This window comes from Hylaeus anthracinus, unplaced genomic scaffold (assembly GCF_026225885.1).
Source record: "Hylaeus anthracinus isolate JK02 unplaced genomic scaffold, UHH_iyHylAnth1.0_haploid 11997, whole genome shotgun sequence".
Taxonomy (NCBI): Eukaryota; Metazoa; Arthropoda; class Insecta; order Hymenoptera; family Colletidae; genus Hylaeus; species Hylaeus anthracinus.
In genome coordinates, this window is record NW_026534344.1 from 4645660 (window position 1) to 4672145 (window position 26486).

General features: G+C 39.9%; 2 protein-coding genes and 1 long non-coding RNA gene across 6 annotated transcripts in view; 2 read left to right on the forward strand and 1 right to left on the reverse strand.

The window, feature by feature from the left end:
* Window positions 1-10439, forward strand: part of LOC128889551 (2-oxoisovalerate dehydrogenase subunit beta, mitochondrial) — a 12878-nt gene extending 2439 nt beyond the window's left edge. Inside the window, exons 4-8 of one of the 3 annotated variants that reach the window (XM_054147274.1) lie at window positions 436-591; window positions 2867-3038; window positions 4534-4679; window positions 8916-9002; window positions 9976-10439. In XM_054147274.1, coding sequence (XP_054003249.1) covers window positions 436-591; window positions 2867-3038; window positions 4534-4679; window positions 8916-9002; window positions 9976-10116 — 702 coding nt within the window. In that variant the 3' untranslated portion in view covers window positions 10117-10439. The other 2 variants (XM_054147276.1, XM_054147275.1) reach the window with 2 other exon arrangements.
* Window positions 10440-11022: 583 nt separating this feature from the next.
* The window catches only part of LOC128889553 (uncharacterized), a 133220-nt gene continuing 117756 nt past the window's right edge, over window positions 11023-26486 (reverse strand). Inside the window, exon 3 of the long non-coding RNA XR_008460465.1 lies at window positions 11023-11033. This is a non-coding gene — a long non-coding RNA (uncharacterized LOC128889553). The remainder of the gene's footprint in view (window positions 11034-26486) is intronic.
* The window catches only part of LOC128889549 (terminal nucleotidyltransferase 5C), a 120724-nt gene continuing 111386 nt past the window's right edge, over window positions 17149-26486 (forward strand). The window contains exons 1-2 of one of the 2 annotated variants that reach the window (XM_054147270.1): window positions 17149-17481; window positions 17554-17774. In XM_054147270.1, coding sequence (XP_054003245.1) covers window positions 17622-17774 — 153 coding nt within the window. In that variant the 5' untranslated portion in view covers window positions 17149-17481; window positions 17554-17621. Of the gene's footprint in view, window positions 17775-26486 lie in introns of both variants that reach the window. The other variant, XM_054147269.1, reaches the window with a different exon arrangement.

Consider the following 26486-nt stretch of genomic DNA (forward strand, 5'->3'; position numbering starts at 1 on the left):
GCGGTAGCGAAGGCTACGTGCTAGGCGGCCGCGTCCAATGTCCTTCGTTACGCGACGAGTCGCTTGTTCGCGTACGAGCGCGACCGCTTAGCATATAGCCTTTGCTACCGCGGCCGCTCCAACGGTATCCGCGCACTCTGATTGGTCAGTGTTTTCCGTTAATATTTCCTCAACGAAGCCTCGGACAACATTTTCGCTAAGGAAAAAGTTGTTTCAAATCACCCCCCAAACCACCCCTTTCAAGGTGTTACAACATTTTTGGGACACCCTGTATATAACCCGCGTTATTACTCTAAGTACAGTAGTTCATTGTGGAACCGCTAGGTGGTATTAAAGACTCTAATGTTGAATTGATCGGTAATTTAGCAACTGTAAGATGGTACTATTCGACTTTGGTTTATAGACAGTCGATAACTGACCCTACTTTATCCTTAGCTAGTAAACGAAGCAGCCAAGGTAAGATACCGAAGTGGAGGACAATTCGACTGTGGTAAATTGACCATTCGAACACCTTGTGGCGCTGTAGGTCATGGTGCACTTTATCATTCGCAAAGCCCAGAAGCATATTTCGCACACACTCCAGGTTTGAAGGTGTGTAATATCCATGAGAATAAGAACTACTTACGCATCAGAGATGGGAAAAATTTTTATCTAGATGATTCTATCAAGTAACGAATGAGATACATAGCTGTTACTCCTTTGTATGTCTAGTAAAAATTGTATTCTACCTCATGAAATGAAATTATATTTGACATTAAACGAATGAAAGCTTATGAGAATAAAAATTGAATACAAAAAAATTCCAAGAAAAAAAATTCCAAGAAAAAAAAAAATGATTTTCATCTAAACTGATAGCTGGCGTCAATAATCATTTCATTTTGAAACTGGTAAATTCAACGTACTGAATTTACACGTTTCAAGGTAGAATAATTATAAGGTAGAATAATTATTGGCATTAGTCGACAGGCGTCAGTAATCATTCAATGGAATTTACGCAAAAAGTTGCTGTTAATTGTACATGTTAATAACTAACTATTCGAATAAAATTTGTCCCATCTCTACTTTACATTTCTAAGCATCGTGGAGCAAAGATGCATCTAATTCGAAAAGATGAAGAAGTTCCGTAAATTATGATCCGTAAAATCCGCCATGATGCGAGCTCACTTTGCAAGAATACTACTGGCAAGGGAGACAATGGAAATTTCGAGAGTCGTTTATTCGCGAATAAAAGTTCGTAGCTGTCAGCATATCGATGCTATAGTTTTTAAAATCTGATTATAAAAGCAAAAATGAATGATTTGAACGACACATTTTGGAAAGAAAGCCTCGAATTCGATATCTGGGGCACAATTGTACACGCTTGGACTCCACTGATGTTAGAATGCCGAATAAAAAATGAACAATTAGGTGAATGAAGTAAATCATTCCTTTATCCTATGTCGATATTAATTATTTCTGTGAATCTCCGATAGGTGAGATCGCGATCGACTATCTTGACTGTCAAACGTGATGTGATGCGGTTTGAAACGAAATGATTTGAACATCCGCATTGTTTTCGAAGCTTTCTAGATTAATTAACGATCGAAGCTTTTCACGTCTTTCTTGACAGCTCATAGAATTGTAATGTATGAGTAGACATTAACCAAAGGTAAGAGAAAAGCGTGGTAAAATACATTCGTTCTTAGCCTAAAGTGACATATTTTCCTTTAGTACAGTGGATACGATTGAGGTTATGTATCGTCTTCGCACAGTTGTCATCGCTTATATGAACATTCTCGCGTGCGTATGCACTAATGACGTTAAATAAAAGGAATAAATAAATAAATATGAAGGTATTTCAGTCCCTAAATAAATTATTATACTGGTTTACATGAAATATCTCGAAGGTAAGAAATATCAGGGATACATAAGTGTCAATCACGACTACGCTGTCAAAAAACAAAATCCTAACAAAGATAGGAGCCTACATGCAGGTTCATTACTCGAGTGTATATTTAAGTGATAGGGCTGGGATAGGGTTAAGTTGTCATTGCTGAAAACGTCTGGCAGGTTAAAGTAGCTGTTAGAAAAGGTTTTTGTCGTCAATTTTTTCAAATATTCTTTCAATTTACGTCCGTAGATCGTGCCTGGCTTGTTGATACGATGTTTCGAGCACCGGAACTAGGTGTCGGTGATACAGGTTATCGACGAGTAAAGACGAAATGTAAATACTTGTCGAAGCATCGCGAGCGAATTTCTATGCTCAAGGATAGCCTTCGCGTTGCCGCGCGTTAGCTATAGTCGTTGGCTCTTAACTTTCTGGAAGAGATTCCATGAATATTGTAGGACACATGTACTCTACGTATGCATGAAGAAAGTTTCCATCGTACACCGACGCGACGGTATACCGACACTATACATCTCGATTACATGAACAGCGACGCGCAACATAGCGTCGACATTTCCTGAAACCGAAAGATCGCGTACTCTTCAATGTACCAGGTTGGAAAGCAAAGACGAAACGCAACACAACGTACCCACGTGTTTATTTATCTATCGTATCGAAAACGACGACGCGCTTGCAACTGTTTAATCAGTCTTTAAATTTCATTCATTCAAACGAAGGATCTTCTTTTTTTTCGAATTATACTATTCGTCTTCATTTATTTATAAATTATGCATCTCGAGGCTGATAAGGAATACACGGGAATCTAGCATCTTGAGAGACAGGTATTAAAAAAAAATAACGAATAAAGCATATAATGTTTGTATTCTGTAATTTTTTATAATTCTTTATGGAGGGAGAAATTATTGAATTAAAAATAATGTATATGTGCTCAGAGTGAATTCTTGAGCGCAATGAAATGTAACCGAACGTCCTTTTCAGATCGTTATGCCCCGCGGAGCGAGACAGGCGAAAGGTCTTTTGTTGAGCTGCATAGAAGAGCCGGATCCCTGCATCATGTTCGAGCCGAAAATACTTTACCGCACGGCGATCGACGATGTGCCGACGGATCGTTACAAGATCGAGATCGGCAAGGCTGAGGTTGTGAGAGAAGGTAGGCGTTCAGGAAGATCCACGGAACCCCAGTATAGGTTTCACTTCGTGCGTCGCGTAACAACGTTGTCTCGACTAGCGATGGAACTGATACGAATAGGTATCGACGATGCTCGAGCAATTCGATATCGAGGTACTCCATAGGAAGTACAGGCAACACTCGATTTACAAAGATTCGCTATAATGATCGTGAAAGGTCATTAAATATTTGTTCAAGTCGCCAATAGACATAGTTAGTATGAAACATAATGCCAAACGTGTAATCAAGATAATTGCAAGGTCTTTCATTGTAAGATTACTTACTGTAATCATTATTAGAAAGTTGTTACATGATAATTGATATGTTCTTGATTATATCTGGAAGGTTGTAAAGGAAACAAAATGAGGTGTATGGAAAAACTTGTTCCCACAGTTTGTTGATAACTTAAGTGATGCTGAGGAATCAGTAAACACATGACTTAGGAATTTGTTGAAAACAGTTTTTCACCTCCTCTGAAAAATCTTACTTTATTAAATTGTGCCGCTTTTATTAATCATACTAATTCATAAATTTAAGAACACGTTATAATTTACCGGCTGGCATCGATCCAAGTGTTTCGACGTCATTCCCATCGCTAGCCTCAACGTTTCAAGCGTCCAGCGCTCATAGATCAATCTTCTTCCATGTTCACCGTAACGACTTTTATCCAGCGTCGTCCAGCTTTCACGACTTCGTCGTTGGTGGCTAGCCCGCGAAATTTACAGCGTCGTTTACCAACCGCTAATTAAGCGAATAAATTATTTGTTACGCGCTCGTAAACACTGATTCCGCGGATATCTTCGGTGATGAGCGGTTATCAGTATGCAAACGCAAAAACGTTCACTCTGACTACAAGAAATTTCGCTAATGAGATCTTGTACGTGCATTATTTTTGGCGATGATGGTTCGTCGGTCTTTGGTAAATTTATACATTGAACAGTTACTCGCAAATGTACTCAGTCTTACACTGTCAACTCTGTAACTGTAACAATTCTAGATCTAAGGATGTGTCTCAACCACAGAATCAACACGTTATTTGACCATAAACTTGCTTGCCAAAGATTGACAAACCATTATGAACCTATTACAACGCGTACTAGTCTCAACAATTATTCCGTGACAACATTGAGGTTTGATAAAGCGGTTCCAGTAGGTGGTCTCAGCCAATTACTCCGCGCTAGGTATTAATAATTCAACCGTGGGATGTTTAAAGAGTGTCACGACCCGCACTCGCCATATTAAACGCGAGAACCGCTCGGTCACTCATTCGAGAATATAATATTTATCGGCCGTAATCGTCCTTTCATTATCCAACCGTTGGAACAGTACACGCGATGACCGGTCCTGCAACAGGATACACAGCCAGAGGGTGGCGGAGGTTGGCGGGGAGAACGCACATGCACAGTCGTAATTGGCGAGACACGCATAAGGTGAAACGGAGGCATGCACGTACGTACACGTTTGCACTTTCACACAGGTGAGGCGGTGACACTCGTGGGCTGGGGCACTCAGGTGCACGTACTGCTGGAGGTGGCCGATCTCGTCCAGGAGAAGCTCGACGTATCCTGCGAGGTGATAGACCTCGTTTCTATCCTACCTTGGGACGCGGAACTCGTTTGCAAGGTAATTTCGTCATTATAATTTGCTCCGTTTTCATGCGTTAATGCAACCGGATCGCGTGCATGCATTACGTTTAAGCGGCGCTGTTACGTTTAAGCGTATTACGTGGGCTCGTGGCCTTCGCCCGAGCGAACAGAGAGTGGGAGAGAAACGTACAGACACTGTATTTTAATTCGAGTATTTATTTATAGAGATAAGTAAATTTCATTTAACCCGTTATACAAAGAGGATTTCTTTTTAACGCGACTGGACGCTCCAATGCGATTTTGTGGTGTCGTTTATCAAACACTGAAAGCGTTCTTTGTTCGAGGCAAGTTTATAAACGATGACAGGTTGAATTTCGCAATGTTAGCATTGATAAAACTTCAGCTGAGCTGTGAGGTATGTTATATAAAATAATATTTATTTTGGTAAATTCAAGTTAACGAAACGAACTGTGTTCTTAGTTGTTACATTCAAATAATATTACATCTTCAAGCTTTCCTATGCCTTCAAATGTCTTCGCGCTTTTATTCAGCGCTTTATCAGCTTCTTCCTTCGTTATGTATAAACATGAACATTCTATATAGTAATTTTTACGAATAAGGAATATCTGAAAAGGCCACTTGATTGAAGTACGCGCGAAGGCTCGCCAATGACACCTTTCATATACCAGTCTAGATTGGCTGGCACTGTCGTTAAACGTAGAGATTATTGAAGTTAATGAAATAATTCAGAGGATTTGCAAATTAAATTCCTTTCAGAGGAATGTTACTTCTCGGAAAGTTTAAATTATCGTCAACAAGTTGAATACGTGTTATCAGAAGATTGTACTTTCATCGCTTGTACGGAAACTATAATTTGTTTGTAATTTCTAGGTGACTTTAAGGTCGGGTTCAATCCTGTGTTGCCTGTTAGGAACGTGTACAACGTAGCAATTGTGACAGAAGTCTCCATACCTTATAATAAAAACTTTGTCCTCGTCGAATACTTTGTTGTCAGGCTGCTCGAGAGAATAATACTTAGAATTCCAGTGATAAATAAATCGTTCGCTTCAAGCAACCACGTCTGAGCCACTTTTAGCGTTTGAATTTGATTTTCTAGAAATCTGAATCGAAACATGAAACCATTTAGTCAGTCCTCGTGAACTTTCAACAGAAACTAATGCATACATAAACATACTATACAAACGTATTCTTTCATTCGGATCTACTCCTATAAAAACTTTAACTCTTGTCGTCATGCAACAATTCGCAAATTGATAAAAAATGCAACATTCACTCGTCCGAATTACGATAGCCACGGATTGCCGCGGCCACTAATATCGCGCTGATTTATGCTAATCGATCTTTAGCCGCGTAATGATATGCCGATTGTACGGTATGCGCTCACACGTCGCTGTACGCGTCCGCACATGAACCAAAGAAGTGGTGAGCGTAATTGAAAACCCGTTTCGCGTAATTTCGATACGCTCGCGGATTCGCCGAACCGATGATGTTCTTTGAACGTCACCGCTCTTGCGGCAAAATCGCCATCCGAGTGGAAAGTCCCCCGCGATTTCTGCGAAACGGAGATCCTGAAAGGTGTCGAATTATGAAATATCCTGATCTTGAAATACGATAATCGTGGAAATGTCGTTGACTAGCCGCGACAGATTAGGTTCTCAATCAGTTTATAACTTGAATTACAGATATAGGCGCTAGAGGCAAATGGAGAAGTAGACTACGGTCTGACTTGAGTCCTCTTCATTAATCAAAATAAGTTTGCTTGTTGAATTGTAATCGTATCCAACGTTTCCATTCTTATTTGACTAATTTTAAAGGAGCACAGAAATGTTAATAATTGATTTCAACGTAAATCTAAACGCAGCCAAGTCAGGAAACTGTAAATATTAATCACGCTTGTGCGCCATAAACATTTTCGCATCGCTACAATCGGCAGAATGCGGTTATTCGAAGAAATCGTTTGTACGTATGTCGCTGGTTTTTCCTCGATTTTTCTTTTGCCATCAGTCGCCTTTTTACAGCGTAAAGCATTCGTAATCAGTGAATCTTTATTATAGTTTTCGAAAATGAAATGTTACCGTCATTTAATCGTCAATCGTGTCGAAGGTGTTGCAGAAATGCTAAAGTTGCAATTTGATGTGCATGGCATGCTAGGTATTTCTAGATAAACCGAACAATCAAATGGGACACGTTTCAAAAGAAGCTTTCAATATCCTCTATTGCACGTAGTATGCTATGTCACAGGTAGAAAGATATGCAAACTTTGTCTTACGTTCATTCGATTTTTTTTAAATTACTAAGTTGAAGATGTAAGCGATATCTATTTACAATCTGAAATTTATTTCTATATTTATCTAAATAGTATGTATCTACAAATATACAATATAAAATAGGCAGCATCGCGTAACAGTTGAGAGCATAGGTTTTCTTAGCAACTATCTTGAGCAGATGTAGTAATTGTAGTCCATCCATTCGACGCTGGCGACGTTAGTAGTAGAGACACCTTCTCCTTGGTCCAATGTACCACGAGTAAGTAGAATGCAAACAGTGTCTAACTGACTAAACAGTATGTCCAAATAATAAAAGAAAATTTGAGTTAATATGTATACAAGTATAAAGTCCGTCTTTCTTTCATCTGTATCCATTTATGGCATTGTATTCCACATAATTATTGATTTATATCGTGCAAATATCGCATGAAAAATTGTTTATCTTTCATTCGTTGCTCGAAATTTGTATATAGATAAGAATTTCCAGCATCATCGTTCATCGATGCTATCTTGTAAAGCAGTTGAACAAACATATCGTCGCTTCTTCGTACTAATACCAACTTTGACAAACAACTTAATATCCACGGAGTTATGGAAGCACTAATGTTTACGATTAGGCCGTAAAACAGCAATTTTCCGAACCTTGTCGTTTCACCTTGCCTCCTCTATAATGTGTCATGTCTTCGAGAACTTGTATTCTGTTTCGCCAGGGCGAGTAGAGTCGTTAAATAAATAAAAAAAAGTTACTTGGAAAGGTCTTATTGCAAATTACTAAACTGTGTACGTTTCGGTCCCGTGACCGACTATGTTAAAAAAAAAAAAAATGAAATAAAAGGAACCGGTACACGCTGCGAAGTAAGAGGCAGTGTTTCTCAAACTTGACTTTTCCGTGAGGTTCTTGACACGGGACAATCTTTGGCAGATTTCCTGGAGTGAATTTAACTCTAATTTTTTACTCAATACAGCCGTGACCTCTTAATAGATAAACACTATATATGGAACCTCGATGCTATTGAGTTTTTCAATATTACATCGACTCCGTTTCACTTTATATTTTAGAAAATTTCGAACGACTTCAATTAATCCATAATTCTTCTGAAGGCTTCCAGAGATCTACGTGTTCGTGATCGACGCGGTCAGTTTGAGAGCCGCTGGTGCAAGGGATTTAAGAAGGGCGAATCCCGGCGGGGACCGTAACGTCTGAAAGTTGCAGGGAAGGTCAGCTGAAATCTGAAATGTCACAGAAACCTGTACGCGGCGCACAGTCATGCGTACTATCGAGTCGCTGTTCCTAATGATTTACAACGGGACACACACACACGCAGGCGCGCCTACGTGTCTTAATTACAGGCCACCGATCGCTCGTTTTCTATCGTCGATCGCGGCTGAGGTGGACGGGATAGTCGCGGCGGAACGATCCGTTCGCTATATTAATGCATCACTTACCGTCTTGGCCGCGTATAAATTATTATTATGCCCGTTCGTATGGGACGGGGCATAAATCATTCACGAATTGATCCGTGGCACGGTCCGCTCGTTCGACGAATTACCCTTCATGACATGTGTTAGGACATACAGCTTTATGCGCTGCGCGTACGATCCTTGCTGAGCTCCACATTGGAGTTGATACGTACGAGCAAGGGACCATGAAGTTCTCAGTTCTTATCTGTTGGCAGATATTTTCGCTCAACAAGTGTTTTTATTACGGCGGTAACAAGAACTTTTTCTTAGCGACATTTCCTCTACGAAACAAGGACATTTTGATATACATCTCGGTCAGTCGTCAGGTGGAATAGTCGTTAAAATGCTCAATACCAAATCGATTTGGAGGTGACTGAACCAGGGCGGAGCCTTGCTTTGCACAATGATCATACTGTTTAAAGAACTTCGACCATCGGGAAATTGAATTTTCTTTGTCTGTGTTAATTATCTTGACGTGTTATTTGAGTTTACCCTTTACCGCTGGATATGTATATATGTTGCAGTCAGTGAAGAAAACGGGCCGTGTTGTGGTCGCCCATGAAGCACCGCTGACCAGTGGATTTGGAGCAGAAATAGTCTCAACTATTCAGGTAAAAGTCTCCGTCTTCTAAATTATTTATGAAAATTAAGAAAGGTCAAGAATACACAGTTGCGTCTTTCCAATTCGTTACTCTTAATTAAACGATGCAATTATTCTAACATGTTTCTTCCTGCTTATGAAAACACTTCGGAAATTGCTTCAAGCTCCTCCTACCTGTATTCCACTCAACCTTCTTGTTTGTATTCCTACCACTCTGTTCATCGAACGCCTTTGTTTGCGAACGATAATTTATTCAAGAATTATTACGTTTTCTCTGAGAAAGTGGCTATAAATATTACGTATACTGTTACAGTCTACACGGTCGTAGTAAACGCAAAGCTGTACAAACAACGCGATAAAATTTCAAAATTGATGCACCTCGACGTGGAAAACTGCTAAGCCACGTTAGGATCGGTTTGAACTCGATCATTTGAATCGATGTAATTTCGAAGAGTAACGTTGCTGAAAATATCGTGGCAATTATGTCGTGTATCGCGAGATAACTTTACGTAATTGCAGCGTGCCTCGCGATAATTCAGCCTGGTCATCGACGCGTCGGTATGCCTAACGGTTAAACGAGACTAAGTATTTCAGTTACGAAATTATTTACACGTGCCGCGTATACGATCGTTCGTCGCCGAAAATGCATTAGATGCATGTTCAATGCATCGCTGGAATGTGGCAGGATATCATTACACGCGTTCTGTTACGTCACTTGCGCACACTTCGTGACGGTTCGATACGCTTCGGCTTGTTCAGATGTGCAAACCTGTACCTTGCAAAACCCTAATCCTAGCGCTAAATCAGCGAACGGTTGGCTCGAAATTTGTTATTTAAATGTTGGTTCAAAAATTCGACGTTGAACGCGTTTCTCGCTAATTATTGCGTGGTTGTTTTAAGAGAGTTAGGCAGTCAATTTGCTCTTGCACGAAGTCTCTAATAATAAGTGTTTCATATATTGATGAGAAAAATTTGCAAAATAGGAGGAATGTTTCCTGAACCTGGAGGCACCTGTACAGAGGGTGACGGGTTGGGACAGTCCCTTTCCCCACGTCTTCGAGCCGTTCTATTTGCCTGATAAGTGGAGATGTTTCGCGGCTGTCAGGAACGTTCTGAACTACTGATATTCAGCAAGGATATTCTATTCGCGAGCATGGCACAGTGGAATAGGACGGAAACCTGTTGCCTGTAGGACACCCACGCGAGGACATGCTGGATCGATTTTTGGCATTTTCGATATACCGTCGTCGGGTCACGTGTTCGAGGACTGGTCCAGGGAGAGTCTCATTGTTCTAAGAAACTCCCACTGACTTCGATGAAGGATACTCAACCTTAGACATCACGGGACTTATTTTTCGTTTAATTATTAATAGCTGTTAACTTAATAAACCAAATGTTATTTGTAATATTTTAAATTTCTCTGATTAAATTCCTATAATAAGTTGAATTGTTCCATAATCATTTGTAACATATCGGATAACGTAGTCTAACAATTAACACTTTGTTTTCTATCGTTCCTGGTTCGTGATCCCAACTTCTTATTTTTCTAATCGCAAAAGACATTACTTTCTCATAAAGTGTAACAGAAGACAACGATGAGTGTCGCCGCCGAGAATAGAAAGAAATTACTATGACGCAGGGGTCATAGGAGTCACTGTATGATAAGTACACAAGACATATTATGTACTCTCAATGTTCTCTTTGAAAGCTTTAGTAGATGTAGACATTCCATACTATTTATAGATGAGAAATGGTTAGCGATCACCTTCAATTTTCGTTTCTTTTCAGTAGACAGTAGACTATTTAAAGAAATTCTTTCATTACTTTTTTTTATTCTCCACCTATTTCCATTTTTTCTAGGAAGATTCTTTCTTTTTTTGCCTCTAATAATTAGATAATTTTTCAGAACTATTTGTATATTCTGTGACTTCCTATTACAACTTCCCTTTGAAATTTTCTGAGTCTCTAATCCTTTTTTTTTTCATTTCACAGATTCTGTTACCTTGTTCCCGAGGAAGATCATTGAATACCCAAAATGTTCCTGTTTTTCCTGTCAGCAAATAAGAAAGTGCCTCTTCCTACCACACAATCAGGAAAACTCGTCAAGCCAAGATTTAGACTCATCTCTATTTCACTGATTCAATCCTACTGGAGTCTTGGTGTCGATCCGTCGCGACAAAGTCTCTTTCCACGTTTCCCTAAGCGGGCGTGATGAAAGGAGCTGCAGCTTTTATTGTTCGCTGGTGCACGACCCGCGTCCCTGACCCAGTTTCACCCATAGCAGGGCGCGCGAATACTTTCCTGTTCAAATTAATGGCACGAAAGATGATACACGCCATAACAGACAAAGACGATGGTCCAGGTAACAGTTAGCCCCGTCGTCGAATCGATATTCGCAATTAGAACGGACGTGTCTACTGGTTTTTACGGTGTATGTGGGTCAAGTCTGTCTTTAGCTGTAAAATCGAGCGCCCGATCGTGTGGACCATGCGTGGCAACGTAATATCTTAATCAAGGCTTCAGTCTCAGGTGTTGCACAGTATCCTTGGGAGAAGGCGAGACTCGTCGACAGAAGGCGATTTCTCTGGGTACGATCGATGCGACCGTCTCCGAACAGAGATGGACGGCATTTTATGTGCACAATAGATTGGGACTGATGCGTTATACATAATTATATCTTAGTTAACTGGGAACTTGAGCTGTACATATGTGCTCAATGGAGTGGTATCATCTATACTAGAAGTTCGAACAATATTTTTTCTTGACACTGTACCTTTTAATAAGCAGTTCTTACTTTTTCATCTGGTTACTCAAAATGTCAGTAGAAACGAGAATCTTACCCATCTGTGCGCGTCGAGGCGATTAGCAATGTCTGGAAAGCTCGTCGAAGAGAAAGACTAACAGTTTTTACGCCACACGTAATTTATGCGGAAATAACCGACGACGCGAATGAATAATGAACGACCAGAAACGCTGTAGCACGGCGGATGGTATGCTGCAGAGAATGACCCTGAGTGGTATTCAGATTTAGCGATCGGAATTTTTTAAAAAGTTTACTTCCTATTGCATAAGCCCAGTGATGTAATTTAAATTATATTTTTAGTCTAAATTAATTTTGTACTCTTGAAACAAGTTTCTGAACTCAGTTTCAATTATTCAAACTCGAATGCATTTAACTCAGCTGGGACAATACGGAGAAGGTGTCTTAAGCCCCCAAGGTCCTACTCGGTTGATCGAAATGCGAATCGCACGAGAAAACGCCGAATAATCGAGAGAAGTGTGCGGGCAAAATACTGCTCGCGCCAGTATTTTGTAATTTGAAAGGGAAACCACATTCTTTCACTGTGTATTATGATACGTGAAAGTTGGCAACGGTGCACACTGGCGAAGCACACGCAGCCCAGGAGAAGCAGAAAGGGAGAGAAAGAGAGGTACACCGAGAGCCAATCGCCACGAAGGCATAGACTATATCGAAGGTCGACGAGTTGCCTTTTTATTAGCCGATTTTTGCGGGAATAGAGCAACGGCTCAGCTGCGCGCTAACATATGGCAACGATCCCCACGCAGCCATCAACGAATGGCGAATTTTCGATGCTGCGGACCGGAAGTCGAGGATGAATCGATGCGCCTCCGAGAGTACGGTTCGCCAAACGATTTTCAATCTGTTCCCATTTCGAATATCGCCACTTCCACTCAGCTAAGCGCGAGAACAAGTCAAATGATTGGGGATTAATAATTGTAACAAAGAAAGAGAAAAATGTAACTTGGTTGCTGCTAGAGCCGGATCAAACTTTCTTCTTTGTTTTACAATATCCACTTTTGTTTAGAGGTCTTCTTGAGTTGTTTTTGAGGCGGCCACAACATAGCAATTATGGTCAGAATTGTAATTGGATGCCCCAATCAGTCTTCCTGGCTAAACACCCACAGAAAGTTGTAACTTGTAAGCATGGGATTCCCATTCCTCAGTTTTCTTCTCCAAGTGTCTTACTTCCAAAAATTATTCTCCAAGTTTGCATCTTTTACGCGTGCACTTTATAATTTCTGGACTATCCAAGGTTCGAATTATGTTAACACTATTCAACTATTGAAAATCGCTACAAACTCTCCGGATGACCCAATATTTCGAGACTCGTCCCCACTATCCAGCTCGCCAATCTCGAAACGGTGAGAGTGAACGTACGACTCAAGCGTCGACCGCACTGATTACGTCTCTTATCAAGTTTACGATGACCGGTTAGATCAGCGGAAACATTAACGCGAGCACGTGATCTTGTCTTTCGTTTCGATCCTATCAGAGGCCTTGATTTTTTACTCCTGAAATTGTTCAGCGTTGATCGATTAACTGAAAAACGATCGTTGACAAAATCAATCTCTCTCTACAAATCCTCTGCAGTTTCTCTACTCCGTTATTTTACAAGCTCATTAATCGTATTTTATTTTCACAAGTCGAGTATTAAACAATTGGGATGCACCCAAGCGCAGCGTCCAGTTGGTCAAAGTTCAAGCATCGTCGCAACGAATGGCGATTTTACTACTGTGATTTACAACATTGGCGCGGAACGGCATTTCCACGAATGATGTGGCTCGCGTCAATACCGTTTCCGCGTGCACCGTTTCAGGCAATTCGTAAAAATTTCCATCGACCGGTGACGTGTTCGCGCTACTTTTCAAACACACAGCTGCGTTTTTATCTTATCGAAAAATACTATCGGCCGGCGCGAGGCTGCGCGAACGAATTAATATTTTAAAGAGATTGCTCCGCCGTTCGCCGGGGAGAATGTCGCGCGCATGAAAATTTCGCTTGTGACATAACGGGTTCACGTGTGCTAGCGCTAGCTGGTTTGCGTAACGTCACACTTCTGACGATTGTAGGTGGATACAATGCGAGTATAGAGAATACGTGAGACCTGTGTGTACTTTTTAAGTCGTTGAATCGAGCGATCGGTATCAGCTCCGGTGGCACAATGTCTGAATTGTTTCAGCAAAATACATTGACGACTTGTGCACTTGTCCCAATGATATCTTTATCGATAATGTAATGCGCACTATACGGTAGGGGGTGAGCAAAATCGAAGAGTAATCGTGTGTTGTCTCTGACAAGGCATTATTTTTTTTATCCATTCGAGATATTATTTCAATCAGACAATTTGTCAATTCAACGTTACATTCCAATTTAAATTCGTATGAGAAAGGTACACATCAACGTCCTCGAATATGATTTGAATCTTTCATTTTGTAGCGATACGATCGACGAAACAAATCCAGTGGCCTCTTCAAACAGTTTCAAGCATCAAATTGATTATACGATAAAACCCATATGCCAGTACTTGTTATCAAATTCTGAGGAATTTAAGTGTTCATGATATTGACCGTTTCATATGCAACGTTCTAACAGAATGACGCAAGGTGCGTAGGACACGGATGACACAGTATTTGCGGATGAAACGTCACGTGTAAATTAGGGTGGGTAGCACCGTGGTTAATTAGCACATGGCCAAATACAGATGTTGTACAATTTTGTTAGACAGTAGCATGACGTGTACTCGTTCGTGATGGCTTCTTCTACTAAGCTAGAATTTTTCTCAACAAATTTGCAAGTCGTTTTCACGCACCCATGCGTGCACTCGTCGTATGTATACCCTTAGACACTTCATGGCCGTCTCGATAATCAATGGCCTTTCGTACATTAATGATGATGAAGAGTGCCGAGATGAGATAGAAGATAGAGTGATGAGACATCCTGTTGTCTTCTATTACTGAACTGACAAGAACATATGGACGTAGTCGTGGACAAACTAATTTGTAATTAGTCATGATAAGTCACCGTATAGTTACTAATATATCATGGTAAAAGTGAGGAAAGTGGTATTACAAAACAGTATATCGAGAAAGAATCTGTTTTCACTTGTTTTTCACCGTCGATATGACACATCCTTTATTACATTCGTTTGTCAAAACGTCTGTTTTCCTAAAGACCATATTCGTCTATTTGCAAAGTGAAAATATATCTGATCTCTAATACCAACGTACGTTATATGAATTTCCGTAAGACATAAACGAGAATCATGGATCTCATTTCAAAAATAATTATGTAGATGTTCCTTTATTTCAAATGAAAATTTCTTCCAAGATTTGTTAATATTCATACTAAACTGGATGCAAAGGTGAGCAAAAGCTGATTTAGATTTGAGCCTGATATCCTACGCAACGAATGTTGCAGCTATACTGGAATGGCATTTAACAAGTTTGAAAAATTAACGCTCTTTTTTAAGAATGGGTGGAACGAGAGCATACTTTATTGATATTCTAATGTATGGCGAGCTGTGTAGGCAAAGCAAATTTAAATATTGATGCACGACTAAATGTCAGATTCGCTATCTTTTGGATGTTAAGAGTAAGTTTAGACGAAAGCGAATCTGTACTTATCTTTGATAAGTTAAACTTTGATAAATATTTGGTGATAATTGTAACAGAGCACTTGTGCACACTCTCTACCGAGGTTTAGAAACATAATATTCGCAAATGAATCGTGCACGTGTGTCGAATTGTCAGTAATTTTATCTTCTGCAAAGCTGTTCAAAAATTGCGCAGTTTGGTATTTTATAAAAGTACTCATATCCGGTATAAAGATAGCATTATTAAAATTAATTGTTAATGAAATAATTATTTAAAGGAGAAAAAGAAATAATCACCTGCTATTCCAGAAATATAATCAATTTGTTATCTGCGATCTATGATTATTTAAAGTATAAAAATTTGTCGACCTGCTACACAATTTGACGCAGAATCAACCACATTTAGATAACATATTTCATAACATCTCCTATCTCTTCCATTATGATTTCAGTGGCCTGATACATCAAGCCACTCAAGAAGCTTGTTTGGCCATTTTAACGTTTCTCGATAAAAGGATAAGTTGTAAATAATTGCGAGGAAATTATTTTTAAACCTATATTCTGAAATCTTTGAAAAATAAAAATGATATCTTTCGGTAAACGTCTTGTGATTCTCGTGAAAAATATCAAGAAGTTAAATTTGAGCTCGTTAATATAAGAATTAATTGAACTTATCACTGATAACTCTCGAGTAAAGTAAAAGTTAAAGTATATTAAATTTTAATTAAATTACAATATTTACGATTCGATACTTTAATACGAAACAGAATAGTAAACACTATATTTTCTAATTTATTTCTTTTTATGTTCTAATCATTTTTTAAACTTAAATATAAATTCTATATAAAATCACTTCATGTCAGTGGTAAGAAATTCTGAACGTTCAAAACTGGCGCCACGTTGCACTGGTGAACATGCATATTAGACAACGTAGTAAGTGCAATGTTCGAAGGAGCGCGGTGTAGGACTTCCGCAAGTTGCAGAACAGTTAATTAATCGTCAACGTTCTTTACATTCGACATTGAAGATTATCAACGCTAAAGTGTCTCCAGCATGTCAATTTCAATCGAGAAACGGAACGCGTAATCATATTCGGTGAATCAGTACTCTACGTGAAGCCTAGGATTCATTAATTCAGGTAAAAAGCTGTCGCGACCCGTGGCGTCGTTTAGTGACGTTTTAGACTTTCCGTGGTCGCCATTGGCGCTGTTCCACCGAAACGTCGACGTCGACTTTCGACCGAATCATTTCACGTTTGTTGTAAGAAATTCCTTAAAAACGTGGTAGAGCCAAAAAGATAATCTCTTTGGGTTTGGTCTGGGTTAAGTACTCTTCTTCGTTCAAAAATGGCGCCACATGTGGAAGTGCATATTGAACAACGTAGTTAGTGCAAGGCTCGAGGTTGTAGAACTTCCGCCAATTACAGAACGGTCTGGAAAATTCCGAGCGCGCGAAAAAGCAGTTAACTAATAATCCGCGTTCTTTGCATTCAACATTGAAGATTATCTATTCTAAAGTGTCTGTTAATGTTAATCTCAGCCGAGAAACGGAACGTGTATACCATATTCGAAGAATCAGTAGTCTACATGAAGCGTAGGATAATTAATTGAGGTAAAAATGGTCGCGTCGGTGGTAACGTTTTCGATTTTCCGCGGTCGCCATTGGCGCTGCTCCATCGAAACGTCGACGTCGGCTTTCGGGCGATTTCGGGCAAACGTGCGACTAGAGGCTTGCACCGGAGCGGGGAGAGTTACGCGGCGTACGACTTGACTCGGGTGGGGCGACATCACGCCGCGACGGAGCAGCACGAGGTTCTCGCAGTGTCGAATCCCGCCGGTCGTTTCGTCGCTCTTTTTCGAATCGTCATCGAGTTTGGTCACCGTCAGCTTCGAGAGCACGCATCGTCGCGTACTCCTTCACGCCTAATCGTCCATCGGTAATTGTACTGTGCGCGTTTCGAGAAGTTTCGGGAGTTCCGGCTTCGATTTCCGTACGTGCCCCTGACCACGTGATACGCGAGTCTCGTTAGAGCACGCCAAAGTGTAAAGTTCGTAAAGAGTAGAATTTCGTCGCGGCCAAAGAACACCTTCAGTGGTACACGTTCCGTTTCTATCTCGAAGTGAGTCGATCGATCGTATCACCACGAACGAACCATACTTGTTCTAGCTATCCCACGATTACGGAAAGAGACCACTGTGAGACCGAGTCACCTTTCGTGAACGAGATTGTCTATCATGGAGGAGGTGAACCGCAACACCGAGCCGCGATTACCGGAACCGGAAAGGAAAGTCGGCGTTCTCGAGGGTAACACGACGAAGGACGAGCCGGCATGGAGAAACGGGACGATCAGATCCGTCAATCCCGGCCAGGTTCTACCTCTGATGCAGGTAAAGTCTTACGTAACTCGAATACGGTTGCGGCTCCGTGTCCGTGTGCACGAACGTGTGTCGCTTTGGCTACGTGTGGCGCGGTGTCCGCGACATTGCCTCTACGTGCGAACGGTACGCGCGATTCGGAGCGTGCGCCGATGTCGAAAATGTCATTAACCCTTTCGCTGCAAAGGGCGTATATATACGCCCTCTAAAACTAGACAGTTACAAAGGGCGTAGGTACACGCCACGTTGTTCCGAAAGCGGACAAGTCGTTTACGGTGAGCGTACGTGTACGTTCGCGATGCACGATCGGTAATATCTAGGTACACGTACGCCCACATGTTATATTTGATTTATTAAATTTATTCTTGCGTCCTGTTCGTAATGTGTCTGCCGTATCGAAAGTGCCGCAACACTAAAACGCCGATACCTTTGAATAGCATGGAATACTCTGTATTCCGGACTACGCATACTTTATTTTTACATTTTAACGAGCTTTCAGTTTTCCTTGAAACATCATCGTGAGCCGAACTTTGGAATTCCTTAGCGTTCCAGGCATTAAATTTTTTGAATTTTACTAGTTCGAAGAGCTATAATTCATGCAAATATATCTTCTTCGTTAGATTTCTGTTTTTATAGTTTCTCCGGTTTTTTTTTTTTTACGTCTTACGTAAGACTAGTGAAGTGGATCATATTATATTTTTAAATGATCGAGTTTATAGAAAGAAACGTTTCATTGAATGTCTTTTACATCGCAGAGTTGGAGGTAGTCTAAGGGAAAAGGGTTTCGAGGCAGATTGAACGTATTGAAAATGGTGACCGCTTGGTCGATTGCGAGTAGAGTTACAAACCGAATTTTTTTGAGAGCCTTGTACTTTTTTCGGGATGATAAAACAACGTGATCTCATTTTTTACTTATCAAAGCCAAATCTTTCGAAAACCTGGAAATATAAATTTTATTGTTTTAGTAATAATGATTTTTATTATTTTATTTGAGTAACAGTTTTCATGCTCGTGGCGAGTAAATCGATGCCTGCGTCGGTGAAATACCACCAGGGGCGGCTCTACCATGAAATGAAACTTTGGTCTAAGATTCTAACGTAGGGGTTCTTAAGAACTTCCTATTTGTTAATTTATTTTAATGTAGTTGTCTTGTGTTTCATTACGATGAAGGTTGCTCCTCTAACATGACAAAATAGCGAGTAAATATTTCTACTGAAATTAGTGTTATAGATGACGTAACGCAGAAACCAAGAATTAATTTCAATATCTAATACAATGAAGTAAACAATTTTTACTAACTCGTTACCTACAGAGCTGCTTCGAATATTATTTTTGCGCTTATTAACACTTTACCGACCGTTGGCCTATTAATAGGGTTTTTACCGTGGTAACCAATGTTTTGTTATCTATTACTAAGATAGCATCACATGATTTCCTCATTATTTGAATTTTCAAATATTATTATATACTTATTAATCTGGACACGAATCCACTAGATAAAATAAATCTTATATGATAGTAATACAAATAAAAAATAAAAAATTTAATTACATGTCCAATTGCTTCCTGTCGGTAAGTGTTTGTGGTGTTAACACTTACCGATAGCCTATTAGTCGACTTTTTACCATGGTAGCTAATAGTTCGTTATCTATTACTAAAACAGCATCGTACATTTCCATCGGTATATGAATTCTGAAATATTATATAAATATTAATCAGGAAATGATCTGTGTTGATAAAAAAAAAATATTGCATAATACTAATTTTGTCAATATAAATTACGAAAGACCTACTGCTTTTATTTTTCAAATAATTGTCAAGTAACACCACCATTATCGCGTTTATCTTTCACTAGCTATTCGGAATTTCAATCTAGAGAAGAATTTCGCCCATCCGTGACTTTCGTTGCGAGGTCGATATCACGTTCAACGGTCTAGCTGGCGCGACATGCGACTCTCGATTTCTACGCGATACTAGCCGATGAGACAATGAGAATATTACGAGACTACCAAGCGTGCTTCCTTTTTTAAAGTTTTTAACGCTTCTGCGCGCCCATTATGCAAGCCCACGCCAACGCTCGCGTTTCTATCGATAGTATTTCGCTCGATATGACGTCACTCGAATCGCCCGTCTCGAAACTAAAGGATCACTTCCGGAGCAATGGCTCCGAGTATCGATTGGTCGACACGCCTGAGACAAGATGCGGATCGCGTAGGACGCGACATTGTTCGCTATCGATACCATGGTTTTGCATCGCCGACCCGATAAACCACCGAGAGACAATTACATCCGCGGTTACATTGCTAGAGAATTTTAACATGATCGAGATATCGCGATATGCTGACGAGAAATGGATAACATTCGTATCTAGTTAAATAATTCCGCCAATGAAATCTGAACGATTATTTATTCGTTACACGTTAAAGGAGCACTCTTTTGTTGTGATTAGTTTCGAGTGAATTATTTATGATTTTTCTGCAGCCGTAGAGTCAAGGCTAGAGACGAATTTTTGTTCCTCGTCGCGGTTAGGCGACCGTGCGCGAACAAGGCAAACAAAACGTTATCGTCGTTATACCTACCGTCGAAGTACGCAATCATAACAACGAAGCGCCAGGTTACGAAGGTCGTGTTGTTTTTATTTTATCATTGTTGTTCGCGATAGGTGCGACCAGCACGGCATGTTACATGTACGCGAATAATATTCGAAATGGGACGATCGTGGGGAATATAGCGGGTGTAGAAATTAATTCTGAGTTTCTAAAGGAAACTCATCGTTTATTCCTAAAGAAAAGCCGTGTAACTTTTAATTTTTCCGAGGTTGTAGTTTTATTTTCATATAGGTATAAAAGAAAATGTCGAAGCAATCTGTGTGTTTTAATAGTACGAATACTGGTACTCTAACATAACCATAATGGCCAGTAAATATTTCTGTTTAAACTGGAGTTGTAATTATGCAAATGTAAAGACATAGAATTAATTTCTGCGCCTGACACTTGTCAAGAATACTTGTAATGTGTTAGAAGAACAGCAATGAGTAAAATTTATTTCGTATTTTGCCTTTGAGATGATTTCAGTGTCACTTGATATTTATTCGCGCGGCACGAAACTGTTGTACTCGTTCTGATGTCATTTTGAAACACAAAGGAGGTCGCAGGAGTCATTGTGGGGTGACCTTCAGAGGGTTTGAGGTTGCGGGGGATCCGGAAATGATTTAAACAGTCCTTGGTTTTTCAATGACCTTAGACTGGTTGGAAGGTCGTACGGTGAATTTCGTTTCCCTCTTTGTTCTTCTCTTGTTCCAGAAACAGTGTTTCTTAAATTTTGTATAACAAAAGGAAACCATTAGTGAACTCCATAGAATAGAATTAAGTAATCGCTAGATCGCGGATCTTTATGCAAAATAAAATATTCGCGAACGTTCCTATAAAAATTGAACTTAAATAGGAATTTATTTTATTCTGCAAACATTATAACGTGAACTTTACTTTCGATCTTTTTTATATTCTTGCGTATTATTTGCATTTTGTAGTATCTTGCACATTCAAATTTTCTATAAATGCATAAAGATCCGCGGTCTAGTAATCGCACTTTAAATGTATTTTAATTTCATTTGTATTAAATCGGTGTGTATTTTATTATTTAATTCGACGATTTGTTTCAAATTCTGGGATTTTAGGAAAGAGGAGTCGCGAAAATTATTTTCGTAATAAGAGATTGAGATACGTTCGTCTCCGGTAGAATCCAGACGTTCGGTGAAATATCACGTTTCGCGTGTTTACCTCCCGGGCACAGTTTCGTTTGTTTACATCCAGTATGAGGAAGGTCTCTTGCGGTATGTGTCCTAGTACCACGAAAGCGAAACGGGTATTGCTAACGGTATGTTTTTCTCTCGTGCTGTTTCTTCATTCTGCCACTGAGGCCCAAACACTTTCGATTTTGCGACTCGAGAATTCCTTGGATCAAATTCAGAACACGTTGATACGAAGAATTCCTATATGACTTCTTATAGCAAACGAAAATTTCATATTTCGATAGAATCAATCTTTGTCACAATTGACCTTAAAAATTGTGGTAAAAGCATTGTCAATACATTAGGTGTAGATATTAATTCCATGCCTCTGTATTGAATTATTTATAATTCCAATTTAACCAGATGTATTTTATCGTCGTTTTGGTACATGAATTAATTATTCTCTATACTCAATCTATGCTCAATTAATTGAGTGATTTTAAAAAGAAGTTTGAAGTATAAGGATCAAATTGGCCTGCTCGGTAATTTTAGCGTTAATTAACCGTCGCCAATTGAAATTTCTCGCGATTTGTCGTACAACTTTTCACCAGTTTGGAGCATTCGCAGATCGAACTCGTCGCGAAACGTTTACAGAACTTGTATTCGGGTAAAATATGTTTATTCAGTATGTTTGGACAGCAGCTGCCAGTACGAATGATTACTTAACGAGTCATACCTCGCGTATACTTATCGGCTTTTAATAATTTTCACGTACACTTCAGTCACGCGTAATGCGATATCTCCTCTAGATCGTTGAATTAATTAACCCGGATGTTCCGTTGACGCAGCCGAAGAGATTGCATAATCGACTGGATCGGGCAGCATTTTTATTCTGCTGGTATCGTCGTCTATCCGAGAAATGTGTTCGAGTATCCATCGTAACTTGAATGCTATGTAACAAATTTGGAACGAGGTACGTTTCGTGTAATCCAACGTTAATGTAATTCCAAGCATTTCGTTCTTTATTATTTATTTATAATTTATCTTAGAAATTTACTAGTAAAAACTTCGCCACGTTAATCGAGTTTCATAAAAATGTTGCCGCATGTTTGTTTGCGTAGGACATAGCTGTTCACGCGAGCAAAATTCCTTCCGCTTTCGTGCTAATTTTTAATAGTCCCGTGACGAAATTTCAGCTAGTGTAGAAATTTTCACGAATTTTTATTCCGGCAGTCGGCGCGTTAAAATTCGTCGTGGCTCTTGCATACCGGAAATTCGCCTCGAGCGCGACGCATTCGATCTGGAGTACGATGAATTCAAATGGAACGTCCCACTAAAAAGTGTCACTACGCTACCGGAAGCCGACAACATCTTGCAGTGAAAGCTTCTTCGGTATTCCACGCTTGCGTACTATAATAGCCAGCGTGCATACGGTAACGAGCGCCGTGGTTAATCCGCGGCGGTTTTGTGCTATTTTCTTTGCCGCGAAACACGTTTTTCATCGTCAGGAAGTGGGTAATCATTCGAGAAAATTGGCAAACGTGCGAAGAGGTCGAATAGATTAGCTAATGCGACCCTTAAGGAGAGATACAAGACTTTTGACTAAGCTGGGGGACTCGATTATCGCGCGAAAGCCTAGACTGTTGCTCGAGAACCCCGATTGTTAAAGTACAAGTAAGTTCGAGAGCAATGGAAATATCGCGCGGAAGATTACTAGTCATTGGGTTAAGTATCTCGATCATTGCGGGAGTTTCAGCCCTTACTTCCCGCAACATTCGAGGTTCTGCTCGTTAACCTATCTTATAATTAGACTGCGGATTTCATGCATTTATGATGCGAGCTAAAGACATGGTAATCATAACCAAAAGGTGCGCGTACTTATGCAAAACGGAATATTAAATTATTACATTAATTAATAGATTACATTCAACATACGTTATGTAATTTTGTCCGTATTAATGTACGTCAGAAATGCATAAACATCTGCAATCTACTTATAAGAAATATCATAAAAATTGAGAAGCCTTAAGAAGTTAAATCCATTAATATATTTTTTGTTTTAAATCTTCGTGAGTTATCGTTCGTACATTCTTCATCGCGGTCAGATTCTTCGCCATTAAAACGATCATCCATCTAAAAAACCAACGAGAACATCCAGTATCGAACGATCCTACCAGACAATTAAAAGTATCCGAGTATTTTCTTCTTCTCGTTTCCCTGTTCCCTCCCTGGAATTGGCAAATTGTCATTTACAAGGAGCGATCGACGCATAGCGTTGCCATTCGATCAGCATCCCCGCCGTCACTTTGTTCTTGCGTTAATGACTTTTTTTCTCCACCTCCCACGTGCAGGCATTCTTCGATACAGTTGCCCGTCGACATCGATAACCGGACTGATCTTTAAATAGAATAACGTTTTGTCACCGACACCGGGGGTCGGTGATCGTATGTGAAAGTAACGCGAACGAAGAAAAGGTTAAGCGAAAGGTAGAACCACTTTGGTGTACCTAAACGACCGAGTTGCCATTGCGAATTCAACGGGCTTTAAATGGAATTCAGCTTGACGGAGTACTATAATACCTTGGCATATCTCAACGTCACATTTTCCCCGTGTAATATCTTCGGAGTCCCTCGCCTGTTCCTCCGCATCTGTGCAAGGGATTGAACGTTGGAAGTATTGGTCCCCGCTTCCGGAATATGAACCCACTACGTTTCTATCGCTACACTGTAGATTTTGATTGTGCTCTGAAAAATTTGCTCGAAAAGTATTTTCACGTTTTCGTGATTGTGCTTGGTATCTTATGCGAAAAATGTAATGGACTGTGGGACGTTCATCGAGGAAAATTCATGTTTCTCTCGACATAGACAAAGAAATGAAATTTAAGTGGAAGTATCTCTTACTCTCCAACCAGTGTAATACTTCGAATCTGTGCACGTACATTTGTTCATATTTCATGTATAATCTTCTTCGTTTTTTAATATTATAGAAGGAAGTCAGGAATTTAATTATTCATATGCTCGTGAATTAATAATCATTGAAACTAGATAATACTTTGCCGAACTCGCAGGGTTATCGAATGTTCCTTCTACGAATTCCGAGAAAATTTCCTCGACGTATTTTCCCTAAACATTTATTATAAAATTTCCCTGAAGATCGTTGAGGATACTTGTCGTATATATAAATGCTCAACGATGTAAAAATTCCAGAGAAATGATTAAACAAACTATTCAGCTAGTCGAGCGGACAAGAAGTCGCGTCATTCGCGCATCTGTTGCAAACGAGCGCAAAAAGCGTCGTAGAAACTGCTTTCCAAACATTTCCTCGTCGAGGAAACTTCGTTCTGGTCGTTTTTGATCGCATGCGACTTTTCAATTACAGGGCTTGCAAAAAACTCGTGGACAGCTTTTCCTATTGGCCGAACCACGCACGAGTCGTCGGGGTATCAGGAAAAAAGTCGGACTGAAACACGCGGACACGATTCCATCGGCATTTTCCAGCGAAAACCGTTTGAACGTTGTTACAGAGAATTAACGGGCACGCGGAAGAAACATTTTGTAGAACACTGGTCGATTTGCGAATTTAGATTCGAATTGCTTCTTAAAAGCAAGTTGGACGTATTATCAAAGTAATAAGTGTCGTAAAGTTTTAAAAGTACAAGTTGAATTAGGTGCGAGTACAAGTGTTATTTCTGAATTACGTGCTTCTCCTATGTTGTGTAATTTGCTTGTTCCCTGTCTATATAAATAAGGATTGAATTTATTTGTTTCCTTGAATGGAGTTCTCAGGTTCTATTTTGTGTTGGGCCACTGTGGTAGCATTCATCAATCAATCGAGCGTGGTTGCGCTGTTGTGCGCGATAGTTATCTTCCGGCATTCGTCGGACGTTCAGCATAAACGCGCGCCATCACGGCAGATCGTTAATTACCCTTTGGCACGTCGGATCGACTACATTCCTTACACTGGTTGTCGTGAGAATCGTACCGCAAACATAATGATTCTTCGTCTAAACGCTGTTAGAAAACACGGGACGTTCCTTGTTCTTCGTTCTTTCGATGCCTCGTTTTAAAATCATTAGGCGATTCATGCAATTGAATGCACGATTAAATTGTTCGCAAAAAAATGAATCGAAAATGTCTGATAGAATTTTTTCGTACTAGTTCTCGTTTTCAGGGAAATCGATGCTGAAGAGGTGCGAGACTCGTTTAGGGGGCATTCACATTGACAACCGCTGAATGGAGGTATTCTTTATACTTTCAAATTTTAAATAACGAATTTGACATGACTAACTTCACATTTCAATACCAAGTTGTAGAGCATATTTCGTCCACGGAGGTGTAATAAGTTGAACTTATAGAGTATCAGAAATTTATGAACACAAACAATAGAGAATGATTAATATTTCAATAAGTTTAGTAAAATAAAAGTAATTTATGTATAAAATTAATAGAAAATAGCGATGGAAGACCCTCCATTTCCTACTAAAAATGATAGACTGCCTCCTTTAATCGAAACTCGGTCACGCGCGTTGAACCGATTTCAGATGTCGTTTCACTGAAAACGAACCCTCGCACGTGATAAAGTCATTTTATAATTTTGACCCATTTTTATGCGAGGAATCAGCCTACTTCCATTTGTGCACGTTTCCTCTACCCTTTTGCACGTACTCGCGGAATCCGTTCCCGTTCTCTTGCAGAGTTACTTGAGTTTCGTGATTCCTCGTTTTCGCCGCGAATGAAACGAAAGGAAGATCGCTAGGGAACCGATTTGCTTATCGGAGCACTGTGACATCTCGCGAAACGACGATCTGCTTTCTAATTGTACCCTTTTAAGGGAAAGCGTGTCCTGGGCCAGCTCGGCGTGCGCCATTCACTTCTGTGCTCCGTACGATGGAACGAGCACCTGAAAAATTAAAAAATCATTATCCCAACTATTTTCCTTTTTCTTTTTTTTTTAGAAATTCTTAGAACAGCAGAATTTTATTCCTATTCAGATTT